We start from the raw sequence: 16608 nt of genomic DNA on the forward strand, positions 1-16608 counted from the left end.
TCTGAGGCTCTCTGAGATGTCTACCTGTCGAGCAGGCACAAGACACCTCACCCACTTTCTCCCATTTTTAGAATAAGATCTTTGCTTTTATATTTTGAATGTCTCATATACATGACAAAGTAATAGTGAAAGGCATTATATCATGTCCAGTCAGGGAGATCATTCGGTCAGGATTTAAGGTTTGAGTGGGGTGGGCCATGTGGGAAAACAGTTAAATAAGCTAAACGTGTCATTTAAGCAAGAGGGGCCTGGTATGGCTATCAGAAAGTAGGTGATGAACCTAAGAGATTAAAAATCCCAGGAAAAAAGAGCAGGGAATGACAGGCCACAGGAAGCACAAATGTTACAACAGCAGGTGTGTTTGTTGTAACATGGCAGGGGTTGGCCCTATGCCCGGGCCAAGGGTGAAGGACTAAGGAAAGGTCTGGGGGAGCTGAATAAAGACTGTAGGAATAATAGGGCCTGAAGGCCCAGACTAGTAGGCAGGTAGGTTCGAATCCCAGCCGGCCCCCACCTACTAGATCTGACCTTGACATAGTTATTTATATTCCTTGTGTTTCAGTTTCTTCATCTGTAAAATAGATACCTCACAAAAAAAAAAAAAAAAAAAAAAAATTAGGATTAAATGAGCCCATGTAAAGCCTGAGCCTATTTCTTGGCATATAGTTAATGCTCAATAAATACTAGCTAGTGTAAGTATTCCTACTATACAGGGATCTCACAGGGATGTTGAAAAGACTAAGTGAAGAGATATATGTAATATGTTTGGCACAGTGCTCAACACGGTGGCTACTCAGTAAAGGACAGCTATAGAGAAGCAGGCAAAAGTCTGTTTTAAGGGGGTATGGAGGCAACAAAGAGCTAGGCAGAGGGTTGAAAAGAAGCATGTTGGAAGCAGGATACATCCTGAAGGACATGGCCTTGGCTAGAGGGATTCAAATCGGCAGATGAGTGACACAGACACGCAGACCAGGCAGTGGAAGAGTTGGGGATTCAGGCAGACAGCCAGCAAGGGAGCACCAAGAGGGCAGTGACTAATTTTGAGAAAAACAGCCGTCCCAGCCAGGAAGTCACCACTTACAAGAGTATAAGTGACCAATACCTAAGTCTGGCTAGGCTAGGACCAAAAAGTAAAAATAAATGAATTGACCCCACCATGTCTTACTCGGATGGGAATAAGGCAGAAGCGGTATATCCATTGCCAGATGAAAGATGGATGGTTCATCTGGGTTCAACTTTAGCTTCCCGTTAGAGAAATTACTTCTCTCTCTGCTACAGACTTCATGAGTCTGTTGTTCAAAAATAATTAGGTACCCATGCTACAAGCTACCCAGAGCTGTCCTCCTAAAAACTTGCCAACAAACAACAGTGTCTTGGAGAAACCTGGGCTGCTGGTGGGACTGTCTTGTTAAAAGAAAATTACAAGCGTGGCTTTAAGCCTTTTGCAGCCTTGACTACCCAACACTTGACAAAGATATTTGTTTAGGTCCAGAGCTTTTATTACCTTAGGAAAACCAGGAAGGAGAGGGGTTGCTTATCACAGTGAATTAATTGTGAGACTCTTTTTTTTTTTTTCAAGTGTTAAGTACCAGCATTTCTGGTCAGAGTAAATTTTTAAATGCTTTTCTCTCAGCATCTACTTTAAAATGAGTGAAACATGCCAGCAGATTATTAGGCCATCTTTAGGTCAAATCTGTTTCATTTATGTTTTGTGTAAGTTCAAAGGAAAATATATGCTGGAGAAACACACACCATGAAATATACTGAAGTCTGTCTAGGAAAGCAAAATCAAGACCGTTCAGAAGCTCTGAAGTAAAGAACACCTTAATGTTGACGAAAGCAAATGTTACTTTTTAACCTACCCTCACTTGCATTATGCAGCTTTGCTCAAAGTGAGACCCTGACCCCGATTCTCCTGGAGAAGCAGTCTTTGCTCTCTTTGGATATTAGACATGGGTCCAGTTATTGTTGTGGTTTTTATATAGATCATTTCAGAAACCCCCACCCAGGGCTCAGATGGAGCTCTTTGGTGGGGGTGAGGAGTGAGGCAAAGCCTTGTGGTCCTTGCTGTGGTCAGGGGCTCAGGCTCATCATTGACATCCACCTGGGACTCATCCACACCATGAGAGCACCTGGGCCTCTGCTCTTTAACATCTCAATCACCACTATATGGTCCTACCCGTAAGTTACTGGAGTATTTTAAAAGTAAGATTAGAGCCAAAAGTGAGAATGTTCATTACCTTTACATATTAAAGATAACGAACTTAAACTTTGAGTTGCCAGTCATAAGAATGAAGAAATGAAGCATTGGTTATAGCTTTTCCAAATGAGACAACAGTGGAGATCTTTCTGTACTGTGCTGTGTTATATTATGAGACTTACAGAATTCTGAGGCCTGAGAAAGCAGAAGTCACACTGATGCTTAGAATATAGGTCCTTAAATATCATATTAAAATGAGACTACTGTGTTTTCTTTGCTAAAAAAAAAAAAGGTTGTAAATTTTCCTCTTGTGTATGCATGTATATATCCCTGCCTCTGGATAGTCTGTATAATATTTCTGTGGTAGTTTAAGATGAAGAATCCATAAAAGGTAAACAGCACAAGTAACCCTAAAGCATCGTCAAATTAAATTCTTATGATTCATTAAACATCCATTAAAATAACTCATCAGGGCTAATCTGTTGGGGTGGTAACTGGTGCATCTACACATCACCAACGAATCGCCCAGGGAGCTCAGCTTTGCCCTGCAGGCATCCATTTTCATCAAGAATCATGCAGGAAGAAATAACTGCAGACTGAAGCCTCCTCATTCCATTGTTCAGGAAGATTCTTAGAAAGGAGAGTGTAACCCAAAGATGGAGTGATTTTTGTGCTGGGAGCCACACCTTGGCAGATGGTTCTGGCAGAAAAGACCTATTTGAGCATGTTTTGTACGTGTGTGATGTGCCATCTAGTGGTTGAGTGAGCCTAAATTAATGAAAAGGCAAATGGTCCTTTCTGGTCCCTTAACTGCCTCCTTTGCAAACTGTCCCATCACATGATTTGAGCAACGGCAGGAGGTTTGATGCTGTGGGCTATTATTTGAGAAAGGAAAAAAAAATCTATTTTCTTAGAAGCCATATGTTGAACCCAATTATTGTCGGGGGGGCGGGGGGAACACTGGTATTATAGTGATTATGCAAGCCAGAGGTTGCAAATTGATGACATTTGGCCCCCCAGAGTACTTTTCCCATTTTATTTTATTGAGGTATAATTCACATATATAGTATAGTGCACAACTGTTTGGTGTATAGCTTGATAGATTTTTACATTTATAAAGTTTATGTAGGTGTAATCTGCGTAATGACCACATGGATCAAGATCTCAAAATGTTTCCAGGATCCCAGAAGCCTCCCTCTATCAGTGCTTAGAGATAACCCCTCTTCAGAACTGAGACCGTAAATTTGCAATAGCATCATTAAAGTAGATACTCCTAACCCTTACCTCCAAGAAAGGATAAAATCCTATAGTCACCATTTCAACTGTTTGCCTGAAAAGGAACAATTTCCACGTCAAACATTCTGTAGCTAAACAAAGACCCCATTTCCTGGGTTTGCTGCTTTTCACAGTCCAGGTGGCATAATGAGATCTCTCTCCCCAGTCTAAATTCCTAATATATTGGTTTTCTTACCAAACTTCTCACTGAGAGATCTACCTGGTGCACTGATTGTATTTTCCCAAGTGTCTCTGCAGGCATCCAAGTCAATTTTCAAGGAAATCCCATTACTTGTGAGCAGTGTCTCAGAGGTGCCACTGATTGTCATGGCGAAGCCTATGAATTCTCATGTAGCATTTCAGAAATGAATGTGAATGCCATGTCGCCAGTGACTGCATGACACCTGTTCAAGTTAAGCCAAGCAAATCAATGGTGAGAAAGGCTCTCAACCTGTAATCTGGCAAAGGCTAATTTCTAATGAATAGCATAATGCAATCATTGTTGCTGTTTCTACAGGACCTCTTTCTGTTCAAATGAAACTAGATTCCCTCTGAATGTCAAAACATAGTGTGTCAGGAAGCAGAGCTAGTTCTGAAATAAAATTGATTTATTCCAGAGCTGTCTTGTACATGCCTATTTATTTGATTACTAAACAAACACACAATCAACCACATGTCTAGTGAGTATGTTACTTCCGGGTATTTTGCAAGGTGCTGGAGATAGAAAAGCATAAGATCTATGGGTCCTCCCTCACTGCCATGGAGTTGGACGCTGTTTAGATCTGTTGTCCTCTGGCTTGCAAACTGGTGTTTAAAAAAAAATGGCTGTCTCTTGGGATAATAAACAAGGCTAAAATACAGGCTTATCCTAATGTGCTCCTTCTTAGAAATAACTTGTATTTTTTTTCTAATTATTTGTAATGTATTTGGAAAAAAAGAATGTAAAGAAGAAAATACAAAATTCCCTAATGCACCAAAGAAAGCCTATAATGGTTTTGTTTAATTCCTTTCAAGGAATTATAATTTTTCTGTTTTTTTCTGTGTGTGGGTGCATATATATGTACAATTGCAGTTGACCTTTGAACAACATGGATTTGAACTGCACGGGTCCACTTATACATGGATTTTTTTTCAATAAATACAGTACAGTACTATAAATGAATTTTCCTTATGATTTTCTTAATACTTTTTTTCTCTAGCTAACTTTATTGAAAGAAGACAGTATATAACACATATAACATACAAAATATGTGTCGACTGTTATAGGTAAGGTTTCTGGTCTACAGTAGGCTATTAGTAGTTAAGTTTTTGGGGATTCAAAAGTTACACATGGATTTTTGACTACATAGGGTGTTGGTGTCCCTGACCTGCATTGTTCAAGGGTCAACAGTATTTATTTTATGAAGTTGAGGTGATATTACATATTTTTCTCTATCATAAGAAACTCTTGAAACATGTTTAATACTTGAGTGAGTTCATAATTTCTGGAATAAGAATGAAAACTAATTTCTTAACCATTCCCTATTATTGGAAATTTTGATTGCTGTTTCTAAAACAGTTATAGAGATTTAATGTTTATGTATTTGAAATGAAGTCTTTGACTTTCTACCACACTCAAGGCCAGAACTTTCAGAGTAGTGTTAAATAATAATGGTGATGCTGGCTGGCTGTGGTTTGTTCCTGATTATAAAGGCAATAACTCTGGTGTTGTTAAATATGATGACAATGGCTGACTTGAGTTGGGTAAAAATCATATTAAGGAAATCCTTTTGAGTTCTAGTTTTTAAACATCAGCAATGGGGAATTGAACATTACCAACTGTCTTTCAGTGCTATTGAAATAATTAGGTTTGTCCCAATTTGGCCTATGGGTATGTAATACATTATATTAACAGATTTCCTAATGTTGTCCCCTTCCACCAGAATGAATTCTACTATACTGTAGAGTAATATACTTGTAATGAATTGTTAAATTTAATTCCATATTATTGATTTTGAGATTTTCACACCCATGTTTATTGTATATTGTTCTTGAGAGACAACTAGTGTGACAGGAGATAGACATACTCTGTGCATCTCATTCTGGTCTGTAAATGTGGGTTGCTGAAATCAGGGATAGAGAGCCTGTTTGTGTCTATTATTCACTCTCCCTTTTTCTTTACCTCTTAACCCAACTGCACATTAAGTGAGGGGTTTTTTTTTTTTCCTTTTGTGAACTGACAAAGTACTTTTCTTAACTTCCCTCAAAGCACTCATCACATTCTTTCTTATATTAAAATTTTCTGTCTTCTGTTCTTGCAGAAGTGGTCTATGTCTTACAAGTTTTCCATCCCTACCCCTTAGCCACTAAATGTTGTCCACCTAACCTCTCCTGTGGGGTCCCAGTGAGCGCTGCAGTGGCAGATGGTGGAAATAGATGAGTTTTGCCAACATGCTTAGATGTCCAGACCAAAGGAGGAAAGCAAGGAAGTCAGAGTGATTGCAAAATTCTGTGGGTACTGTGCTTCTCTATGGCAGCGGTTTGAGTCCAGGAGAATGAATCAGTTTCTAAAGGCATAGGACAGGGCAGAGCAGGGACAAGAGTGAAGCACTGAAACCAGTCCTTATGTACCTGCCCCAGGTGGCTGCCCATCCTGCTCTTGATGGTAGATTATAGAGACAACCAATTACCTCAAATACTTTGCCTACCTCATGTATACACTCTTAAAATGAAGCCCATTTATTATATTCAAGTAGTCTTTAAAAAAAAGTCATTCCAGGTGCCTGGGTGATTCAGTTGGTTAAGTGTCTGCCTTCGGCCTCAAGTCGTGATCTCTCGGTCCTGGGATCGAGTCCGGGTCGGGCTCCCTGCTCAGCGGGGAGTCTGCTTCTCCCTCTCCCTTTGCCGCGATCCCTGTTTGTGCGCTCTCTCTCAATAAATAAATAAAAATAAAATCTTTTTTTTTTTAAGATTTTATTTATTGGGACACCTGGGTGGCCCTACATTGGGCTCCTTGCTCGGCGGGGAGCCTGATTCTCCCTCTGCCTGCCGCTCCCCCTGCTTGTGCTTGCACGTTCCCTCTGTCTCTCTGACAAATAAATAGATAAATCTTTAAGAAAAAATATTCTATTTATTTATTTGACAGAGCACACAAGCAGGCAGAGTGGCAGGCAGAGGGAGAGGGAGAAGCAGGCTCCCCACTGAGCAGGGAGCCCGATGTGGGGCTCGATCCCAGGACCCTGGGATCCTGATCTGAGCCAAAGGCAGAGGCTTAACTGACTGAGCCACCCAGTTGCCCCCCAAATAAAATCTTTTTAAAAATCATTCCAATACTCATCTCAAGCATCATTTCAAAATGGTATCTTTTAATTGTCATTCTTTCCCAGAGGAAGGCTTATAGAATTAAGTACATTGTAGGGTCTCCCCAACTAGACTGTAAACCACTTGAGGAGAGGGATTAGGTCTTAAGTATATTCTAACCACCACCTGTGCTACATATACAGCTTAAACTTATCAACTAGTGTTTTCTAAAATTAATTAACCCTTTTTTTCTTGCACTGTAATGTTACTCAATGGTATTCCTCACGATTACTTAAAGACCAAAAGCAACTTTGAAAACAAAACAGGCCTTTTGACAAGTAGCAAGAGATACCGTCACAACCAAAAAACATGATGGAAATTAATGAAGAAATAATAGCAGGAGAAAGAGGAGCAGAAGTACGTGGTTCAAGCTAGAATTAAAATAAATGTTATGACACCAGGGAACTAGTTTCAGCGATGACTCTTCGAAGTACCTGGTCAGACTTCAGACCATCCTTGGAGGGTGAGACTAGTTAGTGGGTATTGTTGGATTTGTGCTTCTATGCAGTAACTGATGTTCCTTGGAAGGCAGAGTGAAAAGTTGTGTTCAGTGATTAACTTTCTCTTTTTCCTTAGGGTGTTACATACCACATTATTTGAAAGCTGGGAGATTGTTGGACCTTACCCTTCCTGGTGGGTTTTTAATCTACTGCTGTTGCTAATACAAGGCTTGAACTGCTTCTGGTCTTACTTAATCGTAAAAATAGCTTGCAAAGCTATTTCAAAAGGCAAGGTAAGATGAAACTTACTGTTTCTGATATGTCCCAGAAAAGTATATTTTCTGGTTCTTCTTTTTTTTTTTTATTATTACTGTGTTATGGTAACCTCCTGGAAACACAAACCAAATTGTCATTTTCTTCTATTTAGTTAATTTTTTAAGTTAATTTTTTTGAACAATGTTACTGATGATTCCTACCGATCTGCATTTATAATTTTAGATTTAATGATGATACGTTATTTGTTGTGTTCTTTCTCTCCCTCTGTCTCCCATGTCCTTCTCTGATTAAACTTGTGCCGAACAGAAATTTAATAACTTCTTTTCTTTTATGAGAAGGTTGCTCGGTGCAGTATGCCCATTTATGATTTTTCCAATAAAACTTAGTTAAATCTCTTTGTTTAAATATGGACTCGTGAGGCTGATTCAAATAACGTTTCCTGGGAGCAGTGACTTTTCCAGAACATTCTCTGTGACATTTTCTTACTTTCATTGTTTATTCTCTTCCTTCTGCCACCCTGGAAGGCTGGGAAGTGGAACCCTTTACATGTAAGTTCCTCATGCCTCTCTCTCTCCTTGTTCTGGATGCCACTTTAGCCTGTTGGAGGGGCACTCAGATGCTTTTGTTTCCATGCATATTGTTCTAGCTAATCAGTTGGCTTTAACTGAAGTGTGGCTCCCACCACGTGCAAGGGATACTAGAAACAGCTCAGGTAGTAGTGCCCTTTGTGTGAGCTTGCATTCTGCTAAATTTTGCATCATCCAACAGAAGGAGAGGAATTTTTTTCATTGGTGTTTAGCATGTTTGCTAAAAAACCAGAAATAGACAAAAGTGAAGTAGGAGAACCAGAACTGAGTTGGGGAGAGGATCGCCATGGTCCAGAATGGAGGCCTGAGCATGAGCTATTGCCTGGTCTGCCCTGAGCACCTGGTCCTCGGCTAGGTAAACAGAGCTGGCTCCTTTCATGGGGCTCGGGACATCTAGTCACGTACTGTGCAGCCAGTTCTCAGTATCAGCTCTTACATAAATCCAAAGTATTTCGATCAATTAGTTGTTCAGAGGGGAAAGTTCATTTTTTCTCTGTGACCTCATATTCTTTAAAATGAGCACCTGTATTTCTGTTAAAAAAAACACTCCTTTTCTCCTCTGGATACAAATTACATCAACATGCACAATGCTATGGTAGCCGAAGACAAAAAGGCAAGGACAGGTGGATTCGGTTACTTGTATCCTTATTGCATTGCTGTTTCCACCAGACCTAATGTCTCCTCTCCAAATTATTCCTTCAGTCTTACCAAGAGACGATTATTAATTTCATTACAGGTGTCAGGCTTCAGAATATCTAAACTACCCTTGCTGTTCACCTAGGGCAGTTAAATTCATCTTGGTCATGGGTTATGGACTCCATTTTTCTATGGGTTATTTTGAGACATTTTAAATGATTCCTTTCCTTGAAAGTGACATAAGTATAAGCTTTTTTTTCCAAATGCAATTACAAATAATCTTACTAAGCATGCAAATGTAAATTGATCACTCTCTGAAACTGGAGTTTTCTTACCTATTAGCAGCTTAATTTATGACTAATGGATGTCTAAACGTCTTGGAGCTTTACTATCATGCTGTCTTTGTGACCCCTGTTTGTTTGTTTAAGTTCACGTATCCTAAGTAATTCAGTCCTTTTGGTCTTTCGGTATCTAAATCTTCTTGGAGATGATCCGTGTGCGTTCAGTCTCATCGCAGGGGGCATTGGAGTGAAGTCCATTTGTACCGTATTTATTTGGTTGTTTCTGGTTAGAAAAGTGCAGCAGTTCTGAACTCTCACCCGGCCTTGTCCCCACCCACCTGACAGAGATGACGTTGTCCTGCAGCCAGGGTGGCTTCTCCGGTGGGGGGCATGCGTGACAGAGAGGATGTGATGTGAAAAAGCCCTCAGTTCATTCTGATACACCACTTCTTAGAGAAAGGCAGGCAGCTGGATTTGGGAAAGCTTCTACAAAGCGAGGCCCCCAGGCCCCCAGGTCCCTGTTGCCACCCCACTCGGAAAATAAGTGAATGGTGCTCACTCAGAGGTCTTAAGGCATGTTGGGTAAAAATGCTTACCATAATTTAGACGATAGAGTAGGAGGTTCAAACTATTTTAATTTTAAAAGCAGTTGAGTGTTTTCTTAATCTCTCCCTAAATTACTTCCTTGCTAGACTGTGACTTTTTTTTTTTTTGTCCTTTATGGTAACGCATATGCTGGTGCCTGAGCTTGCCATCCTCATTACGTAAGGAGACTGGGTAGAGGATTGAAGAACTTTGGAATGATGGAAGCCCATTTGTGATGATCCGGTCAATAGATTTTCTTTGGGAAATATTTTAAACTAGACCTCACCCAGCAGGTTCCCAAAATGCCCCCCCCTGCCATTAGTTGTCACATAGTATATAAAACAAAATTCCTACTTAATTTTAGCAGACAGAAAAGAAAAACAAATTAAGTCATCAAATAATATATTACAAAGCCAAGAAGAATGACATTTTAAATTCTCTAAGCTAATAAATATCTCCATTAGTGTGGTGAATCCCTTTACAGGATTCTCACAGGGAATGTGACCATCAGAGAGTAAATTGATCCATTTGTACCAAATTCCTATAATGCCATTCCAATTTTATCATATGTCACTTTACCAGTAAGAGTGGGTTTCAGGGTCTAGTACATTCTCATCGTCCAGAGGTACCTTAAAGAGGTCAGCATGTCTAGCCCCCTGTGATACCTAAATCCACCTGTGTTCCATTCCTTGATAACTGACTTGTCACCAAAATTGCACATCTCCACTGCAGGAGACCTAACTGTTATGGCAACGTGCCTTTCCTCTTCGATTTTTAACGTTTGCATCTGTTTCCATTCATGTATGATTACATGTACTCTCTGACCATGCCCTAGCTTAATGAGTCCTTAGGAGCTGGTTACACTCACCTTCTTGTATTCCACAGGTGTCCAAGGATGATCGAAGTGATATTGAGTCTAGCTCAGATGAGGAAGACTCCGAACCTCCAGGGAAGAACCCTCACACTTCGACCACCACCAATGGGACCAGTGGTACCAATGGGTACCTCCTGACTGGGTCTTGCTCCGTGGATGATTAATTACTCAAAACTACAAGTCCCGAACAAAGTGAACTGTTTGTTCCTGGAAGTATTTAAAAGTTGCAAATGCAGTTCCTTTCATTATATCTCAGCACCAGAAACAAAATTTAGGATTATCAAAGCATTTTGAATAGTGCACTGCCATATGTCCTGTCTGTGAATGAAGAAGAATTACCATTCTTTATACGTAGGCATGCTATATGTAATTGACACAAGGGAACAGTATTTGCATTTGTACTGTCTTAAAGTATTATTTATATTTCATTTTTGTTTGTAAATCTGTGGACAAAAGAGGGTTTCCTCACTCCTTTTACTCTCTGGGTTTATGACAGTGAGGGAGATGCTCCATCTGCTTCCACCCCTTTCTATTGCTGTAACTCAGTTTGATAGGAGCATCAAATAATTTAATTTGTCACTTAGAGCAAGCAAAACCCAGTGCAAGATTCTCGTACTGCTCCAAATAGGTTTGCTTTCTTTGTGTTACAGTGCCTGTTTTGAAATTGCCTATATAGCCTCAGTGACCATTTTCCCAGTGTAAAGTTTAAGCAGGATGAGCTAGGCGTTTTAATTGTCCCTCTTCGTGGTCAATTAGCAGTTCAAATCAAAGAATATGGTTTTTTGAGAACTTTAAAAAATTGTTTTGTATTAAGTTGCTTTGCAATAGACATCATTTTTTGTGCACACAGCCAAGATGTCTTCAGTGAGTATGGTAGCTAGCTGGAGATGAACTTTGTAGGTTATAGAGGTTTATTTTTGGTTTTTGGTTTTTGTTGTTTTGTTTGTTTGTTTGTTTATTCCCTCTTAAGAGGTCAGTGCTCTGGCTCTGAAGGAGGACCTTTGCCTAAGGTCATAGTTACTACAATGAAATCACTCTTACTACTGGGAATTTGTCCCATGATCTGAGAATAACAGAAAGAGAACAGCTGATTTCAGCCAGATTTCAGAACTACCCCTATAATTACAGCAATCTTCTGTCATGTCATGAAAAAAAGAAGCTAAGTATATTTTGGCACAGCAAAGGAGACTTTGAACAGTTGGCAGAGGTCAGCTCTAGCATAAAGCATTTTATTGCAACCAGCATTCAAGGAAGTGCGCTAGATATCTAGTATTTGATCTTGGTATTTTGATTTTTCTGAGCAAAATAAAGCCAATGGGAGAAGGACGATTTTACTGTTTGTCCTTTCTCCTTAAATATGACCCAGAGTGACTCTCCTGTTGCTAGAAACTGAGTAGTGTTGCACTTGAAGTCCTTTGGTTTGCTTCTTTGAAGACTTGTTCGGTTTCTAGGAATTTTTATTCAAACAGAGCTATTTTCAGAAAAAAATAATAAAAATTGTACTGGACTATGGCAATATCAGCAATGAGAAAGGATGCTGAAAAATAAGTTGCTATAGTCTCCTACATGGCAGTGTTATGTATGTATAAATAAGAAAACCCATTCACATAAACCAAAGATTTTATCTCCTTCCTTCCAACTTTTAGTAAGAGGGAATAAAAAGGTATTACAAACACTTCATAAACAAAACAAAAAAGAGTCCAAAACCACAGTGCAGTAGCATAAATGTGTGAGTCAGGGGATAGTAAAGACAACAGCATCAGAAATACTAGGGAGTGCATGTGCTGCTTACAGCCATTCACATTCGATTCAAATTTTTGAAAAAATTGAAATGAATCTTTGTGCCAACAGTTTGCAACCTGTGCATTAAAATAATGCTCCCAAACAAAAAACCTCACACTGTAATGTTAAATCTTTCCCCACCTACATATGAAATAGTCTGTTTCTGATAAGGCCCATAGTAATAATTGAAGAGCCTTAGACATATGTCTGCTTGTTTATTGAGAAAACGATGCAACTAATTTTCATAAAGCCTTATTATTTTATTTCACAAAACAGGGGTATATCTAGGAGTGTGATTTGTGGATGGTTTGAGACCAGTCATAAAACATCAAAATTACTTGTTAGTCATCTGAACATCTGCTAAAATGCAGATGTATAAAATGAAGCGGCAAGCATGTTATAGCTGAAAAATGTTGAGAAGGTGAAAGTTTCCTTTCTTATCAACTAAAATATGGGGAAGAAGAGTGAATTGTACCTTGCTTTAGTGCCTGGAGCAAGTCCTCACAAAGGGAGAAATAAACCAGAGAACCACCATGTGTTCAAATTTGGATCGTCTGATACTCCACCACAGAATAATTTCAAAAAGATCGGCTTATAAATTAATGGTTTAGTGGAGTTACATGAAAAGAAGTAAATCGAGTCTGTCCTTAGCAAAGACAAATCTAAGCAATTTTTTGTTTTTCCCAAAAGTCACTTGGAAGTAGGACTGAGAATACTCAGAGCCTCAGCGACCAATGACGTTCACTTAACACAGTCCCCTATGTATCTATAGATTTTTATTTCATTTTGCGTTTTAGGACAAAGAGTTCTTTTTGATTAATCAAAGTGGTGTTTGTAGACCTGTTAAGATACAAAATAATATATTTCTGTCTACTTCTCCCACTTATCATGGTGGCAAGATAAGACTGAGAGAGAAGAAAATGTGAGATATCTTGTCTTCTACTTGTGCCAGGCCATAGCTTTGGAAGTGTATTTTGTAAATTCAGCTGTAGGTTACTGAAAGTATTGTTTCCCATTAATTAACTTAGCCCGTATTGATAGCTCCTTCCTCCTGGTCATATTCAAACCTTTCCAGGGTACCAAGAGGGTGTGTAAGAAGGAGTCTAGAAAAATTAATATTTTATTAATATTTTATTCTCTAATGCTATTTAGCTTTCCTAGATCTCTTAGTGGAGAAAAAAGAAAATCAAGTAGAATTTGGCCTTGGGTCAATAAATGATAGGACAATGTGTGATATGTACGTACATGTATGTTTCTCCAAAAACATAAAACCAAAATAGCACTGACTCATCCTTATCCATATTTTTTTCATGAAAACTATCCACCATGTACAAGAGAATCTTCCCACCTCCCTCTCAACTTCTTGTTCATGCCACTCACCCGGCTGAGAGTTGATAGGATCCTTTCTCTTGCCTCAGGCTAAGATCACAGAGGACCTAAGGTCAGCATATAAGCCAAATGTAGTTCATATTTCCAAATTTAATGATATACATGTGGAGAATAGAAGACTAACTATCAGTATTTTAGATGGTTAAGCTGAATGTTGAAAAAAATGCATATGGTTGCTGTTTCATCCCAAGGTTTTATTAACATCCAACTCCTGCCAGGCTGCTAGATAGATGGTATCCTGAGGTACCATCAGATGACGAAACAGGCATCTGACAAAAATGAGCTAGGAAGAAAGGTAGGCTCCCCAAAGAAAGCAAGCAGTTGGGTGAGAGAAATAACTCTTCAGTGAGATAAAATCAGGCCACGTTTAGCCAAAATGGCGGTGGGTGGACCTCAAAATGTCCCGTTCTGTTGCCAACTATCCATTCTGAGTATTTGATAGAGGTTTGGATTTGAGCGAACCAAATGCTTTTTTTTACCTTAGGCAGAAAGGATCTCGCACTTTGTGTATTTGAACCTCATTGTTATTTGGGCTGAAGTAAAAAATGAGGTTTCAGTTCAGTTCACCTGAGTCTTTGCAAAAGAGCTCTTCAGAGAAAGTTTTATGGACACCCATGATTGTTCCCATTCTGTTCATGACTTTGTATCAAGAGTTATTTTTGTCCCTTTCTCAGAAATGTTAATGCCAAAGTTGCCTGAATATTTGAGTAGTTTTTTCTTAATTTGAAGTGTACAGAATAATTCCAAAGGTGTTAAGAGATTCTGTTTGTGTATGTGATGATGTCATTATGTCCAGAGAGGCTTCAAGAAATCCTTTGGGAAATAAAAGGTTAACTGTTTACATTTCCTGTGATAGTTGAGATCTTAAGATACTAATTAACTTACTTTTTTTTTCTTTGCCTTTGGCTGATTCCTGCTTTGTAGATAAATATTAGTATCCTTGAAATCTTTAGAACATTCAAGTAAGAAAAAAACAAATTAGATCAAAGTCAGCCCGATGAGAAAGTGATGACAAGGCACTTCAGTTTTTAAGTAACTTGTATGGGAAGAGAAAATGCAGTTCTCTCTGGTTATTGTGCTTGCTGTCTAGCGTGTTGTTCATGAAAGGAATAGCCTCAGTAATCGTAAGCAGTTCTTGAAGTCATGCATAATGCAGCAGGTAGTAATTAGTACTGGTTCACTGTGGCCACACTATTTAGTTCTTGATAGTAGCAGGCCAGAAAAGGACCCTGTGGTATATATAGTCCCCTCCCCTCCTCAAAGGGATGCTTAGTAGACCCTGAGGAAGCCTGTCCGTTTGTCCACTCTGTGCAGTTGTAACGTCTCTAATATATATTCAAAGGGAGCATAGCTGATGCTGGTTTTCATGGAGAAAACTTTATTAGCATAAAACATGATAAGGAACAGTTTGTAAGCTCTGCAGACACCCAAAGGAGAACCTTAGCCTTTTCCAGGTATTTGTAACTTAAGTTCAGCCTTGAAGCCTTTGAAAGGACTAGCTTAGCAAATGGCCACAAGCTAAGACCCCATCAGCTCAAAGAAATAAGTCTCTGCAGCCAGATGGCGTTATCTTATGGTGTCTTCACAAGACTAGGTTTTCTCAAGAATACCAGGAACTGATGGGAGGGGACGGTTAGCCCGAGATCTGTCTTGTTCATCTCATCCACCCGCATTCCTTTCAGCCTCCTGGAACCTTGATGAAAGGAAAACCAAAATATTGTCACTTATCGGCTGGACTTTGGATCAGTTGTTTACCATACTTCTTTTCTCTGACTGATTCCATTTTTCTTAAAAAGTATTGTGCCCATGTAGGCTTGTTTTCCTCCACACAGGTCCATGAAAGCTTGGTTTCCTATTTTGCTATATGTTGCATGGCCTGGAAACCAGGGACAACAGCTGTTGGTATGATTTCTATGTTAAGTGAAAAATTAGATTTTATAGAGATCATTTCTTTCCCCCTCTTGGATCTACAGTAATTTTTCTAAACTGTCGTTGTAAAACTGCCCTTAAAAAATTAGAGGCTTTTAAAGATTAGTTGCCAAAGATAAATTAGCTCTGTAATAGGAACAGTTGTGTGGCAATTCTGGGAGTTTAACTGAGAGACTCATTAAAGATGGAGTACCCCCTCCAAGTTTGATTTCCAAAAGTTTCATAAAGCCTCTAAGCCTATGATTCTCATCCGCTCTTGGTGTGCCCACAGATTCGGTTACCTCCATAGCCATTTGTGGCCAAGCAAGGAGGAGAGGGTTCGTTTGGGGATTTGATTTTTTTTTCAATTTGCAGTGAGAAATAGGATAGGTGACAAAATCTTACTTGTTTTCTTAAGACAATTCAGTGCTTGAGCATCTCTGTCAGAAATGGAATGATGTACTGTTAGCCAGTTAGAATTATTTTATGTATTGTTACTGTGTTTTGCTGATTTTTATATGAAAATATAATTATTCATTCTTGATCTCTGGAAGCAATCATTATTATGAGGATCATTTTACTTTGGAAACACTTTCATAATAAAGATAAGTATTAAGAGTCAAGTGTAAATGATATTTTCTGTAAGCGCTGGTGTTGGTAGTATGTCACATCATCCTGGACAAGATTTATTTCAGGGCATACATCATCCTACTAGTTTCTTGCAAACCTTCCTTAAATCCCAGTTACCATTACGATTACTGAAAAGGTAATATTATATTTATAATATTTATACATCATATATATATAACATATATATCTCTTTCTCTAAGCTAATCCATAGCATTGCTGCCCCAGCATCCATTTTGTTTGCAATGTGGCCTGCAGGGACCTTAAATTGACCTTAGCCCCTCAAACAGGTGCACACCCTGGGGAGCAGCCCTCAGACTCACGAGCGAATGTAAGTCCCTGATATGACTTCCCCAATAGCCCCTGTGATCAACAATCTCCCCTGCCTCCCAGTGCCTGCAGGCCTTAT

The 16608-nt window shown here is 39.1% G+C and overlaps 1 protein-coding gene across 2 annotated transcripts in view; it reads left to right on the forward strand.

The window, feature by feature from the left end:
- Positions 1-16185, forward strand: part of CERS6 (ceramide synthase 6) — a 315670-nt gene extending 299485 nt beyond the window's left edge. Inside the window, exons 9-11 of one of the 2 annotated variants that reach the window (XM_027589370.2) lie at positions 7391-7547; positions 8055-8078; positions 10505-16185. In XM_027589370.2, coding sequence (XP_027445171.1) covers positions 7391-7547; positions 8055-8078; positions 10505-10657 — 334 coding nt within the window. In that variant the 3' untranslated portion in view covers positions 10658-16185. The remainder of the gene's footprint in view (positions 1-7390; positions 7548-8054; positions 8079-10504) is intronic. The other variant, XM_027589371.2, reaches the window with a different exon arrangement.
- The last annotated feature ends 423 nt before the right edge of the window (positions 16186-16608 follow it).

This window comes from Zalophus californianus, chromosome 3, assembly GCF_009762305.2.
Source record: "Zalophus californianus isolate mZalCal1 chromosome 3, mZalCal1.pri.v2, whole genome shotgun sequence".
NCBI lineage: Eukaryota > Metazoa > Chordata > Mammalia > Carnivora > Otariidae > Zalophus > Zalophus californianus.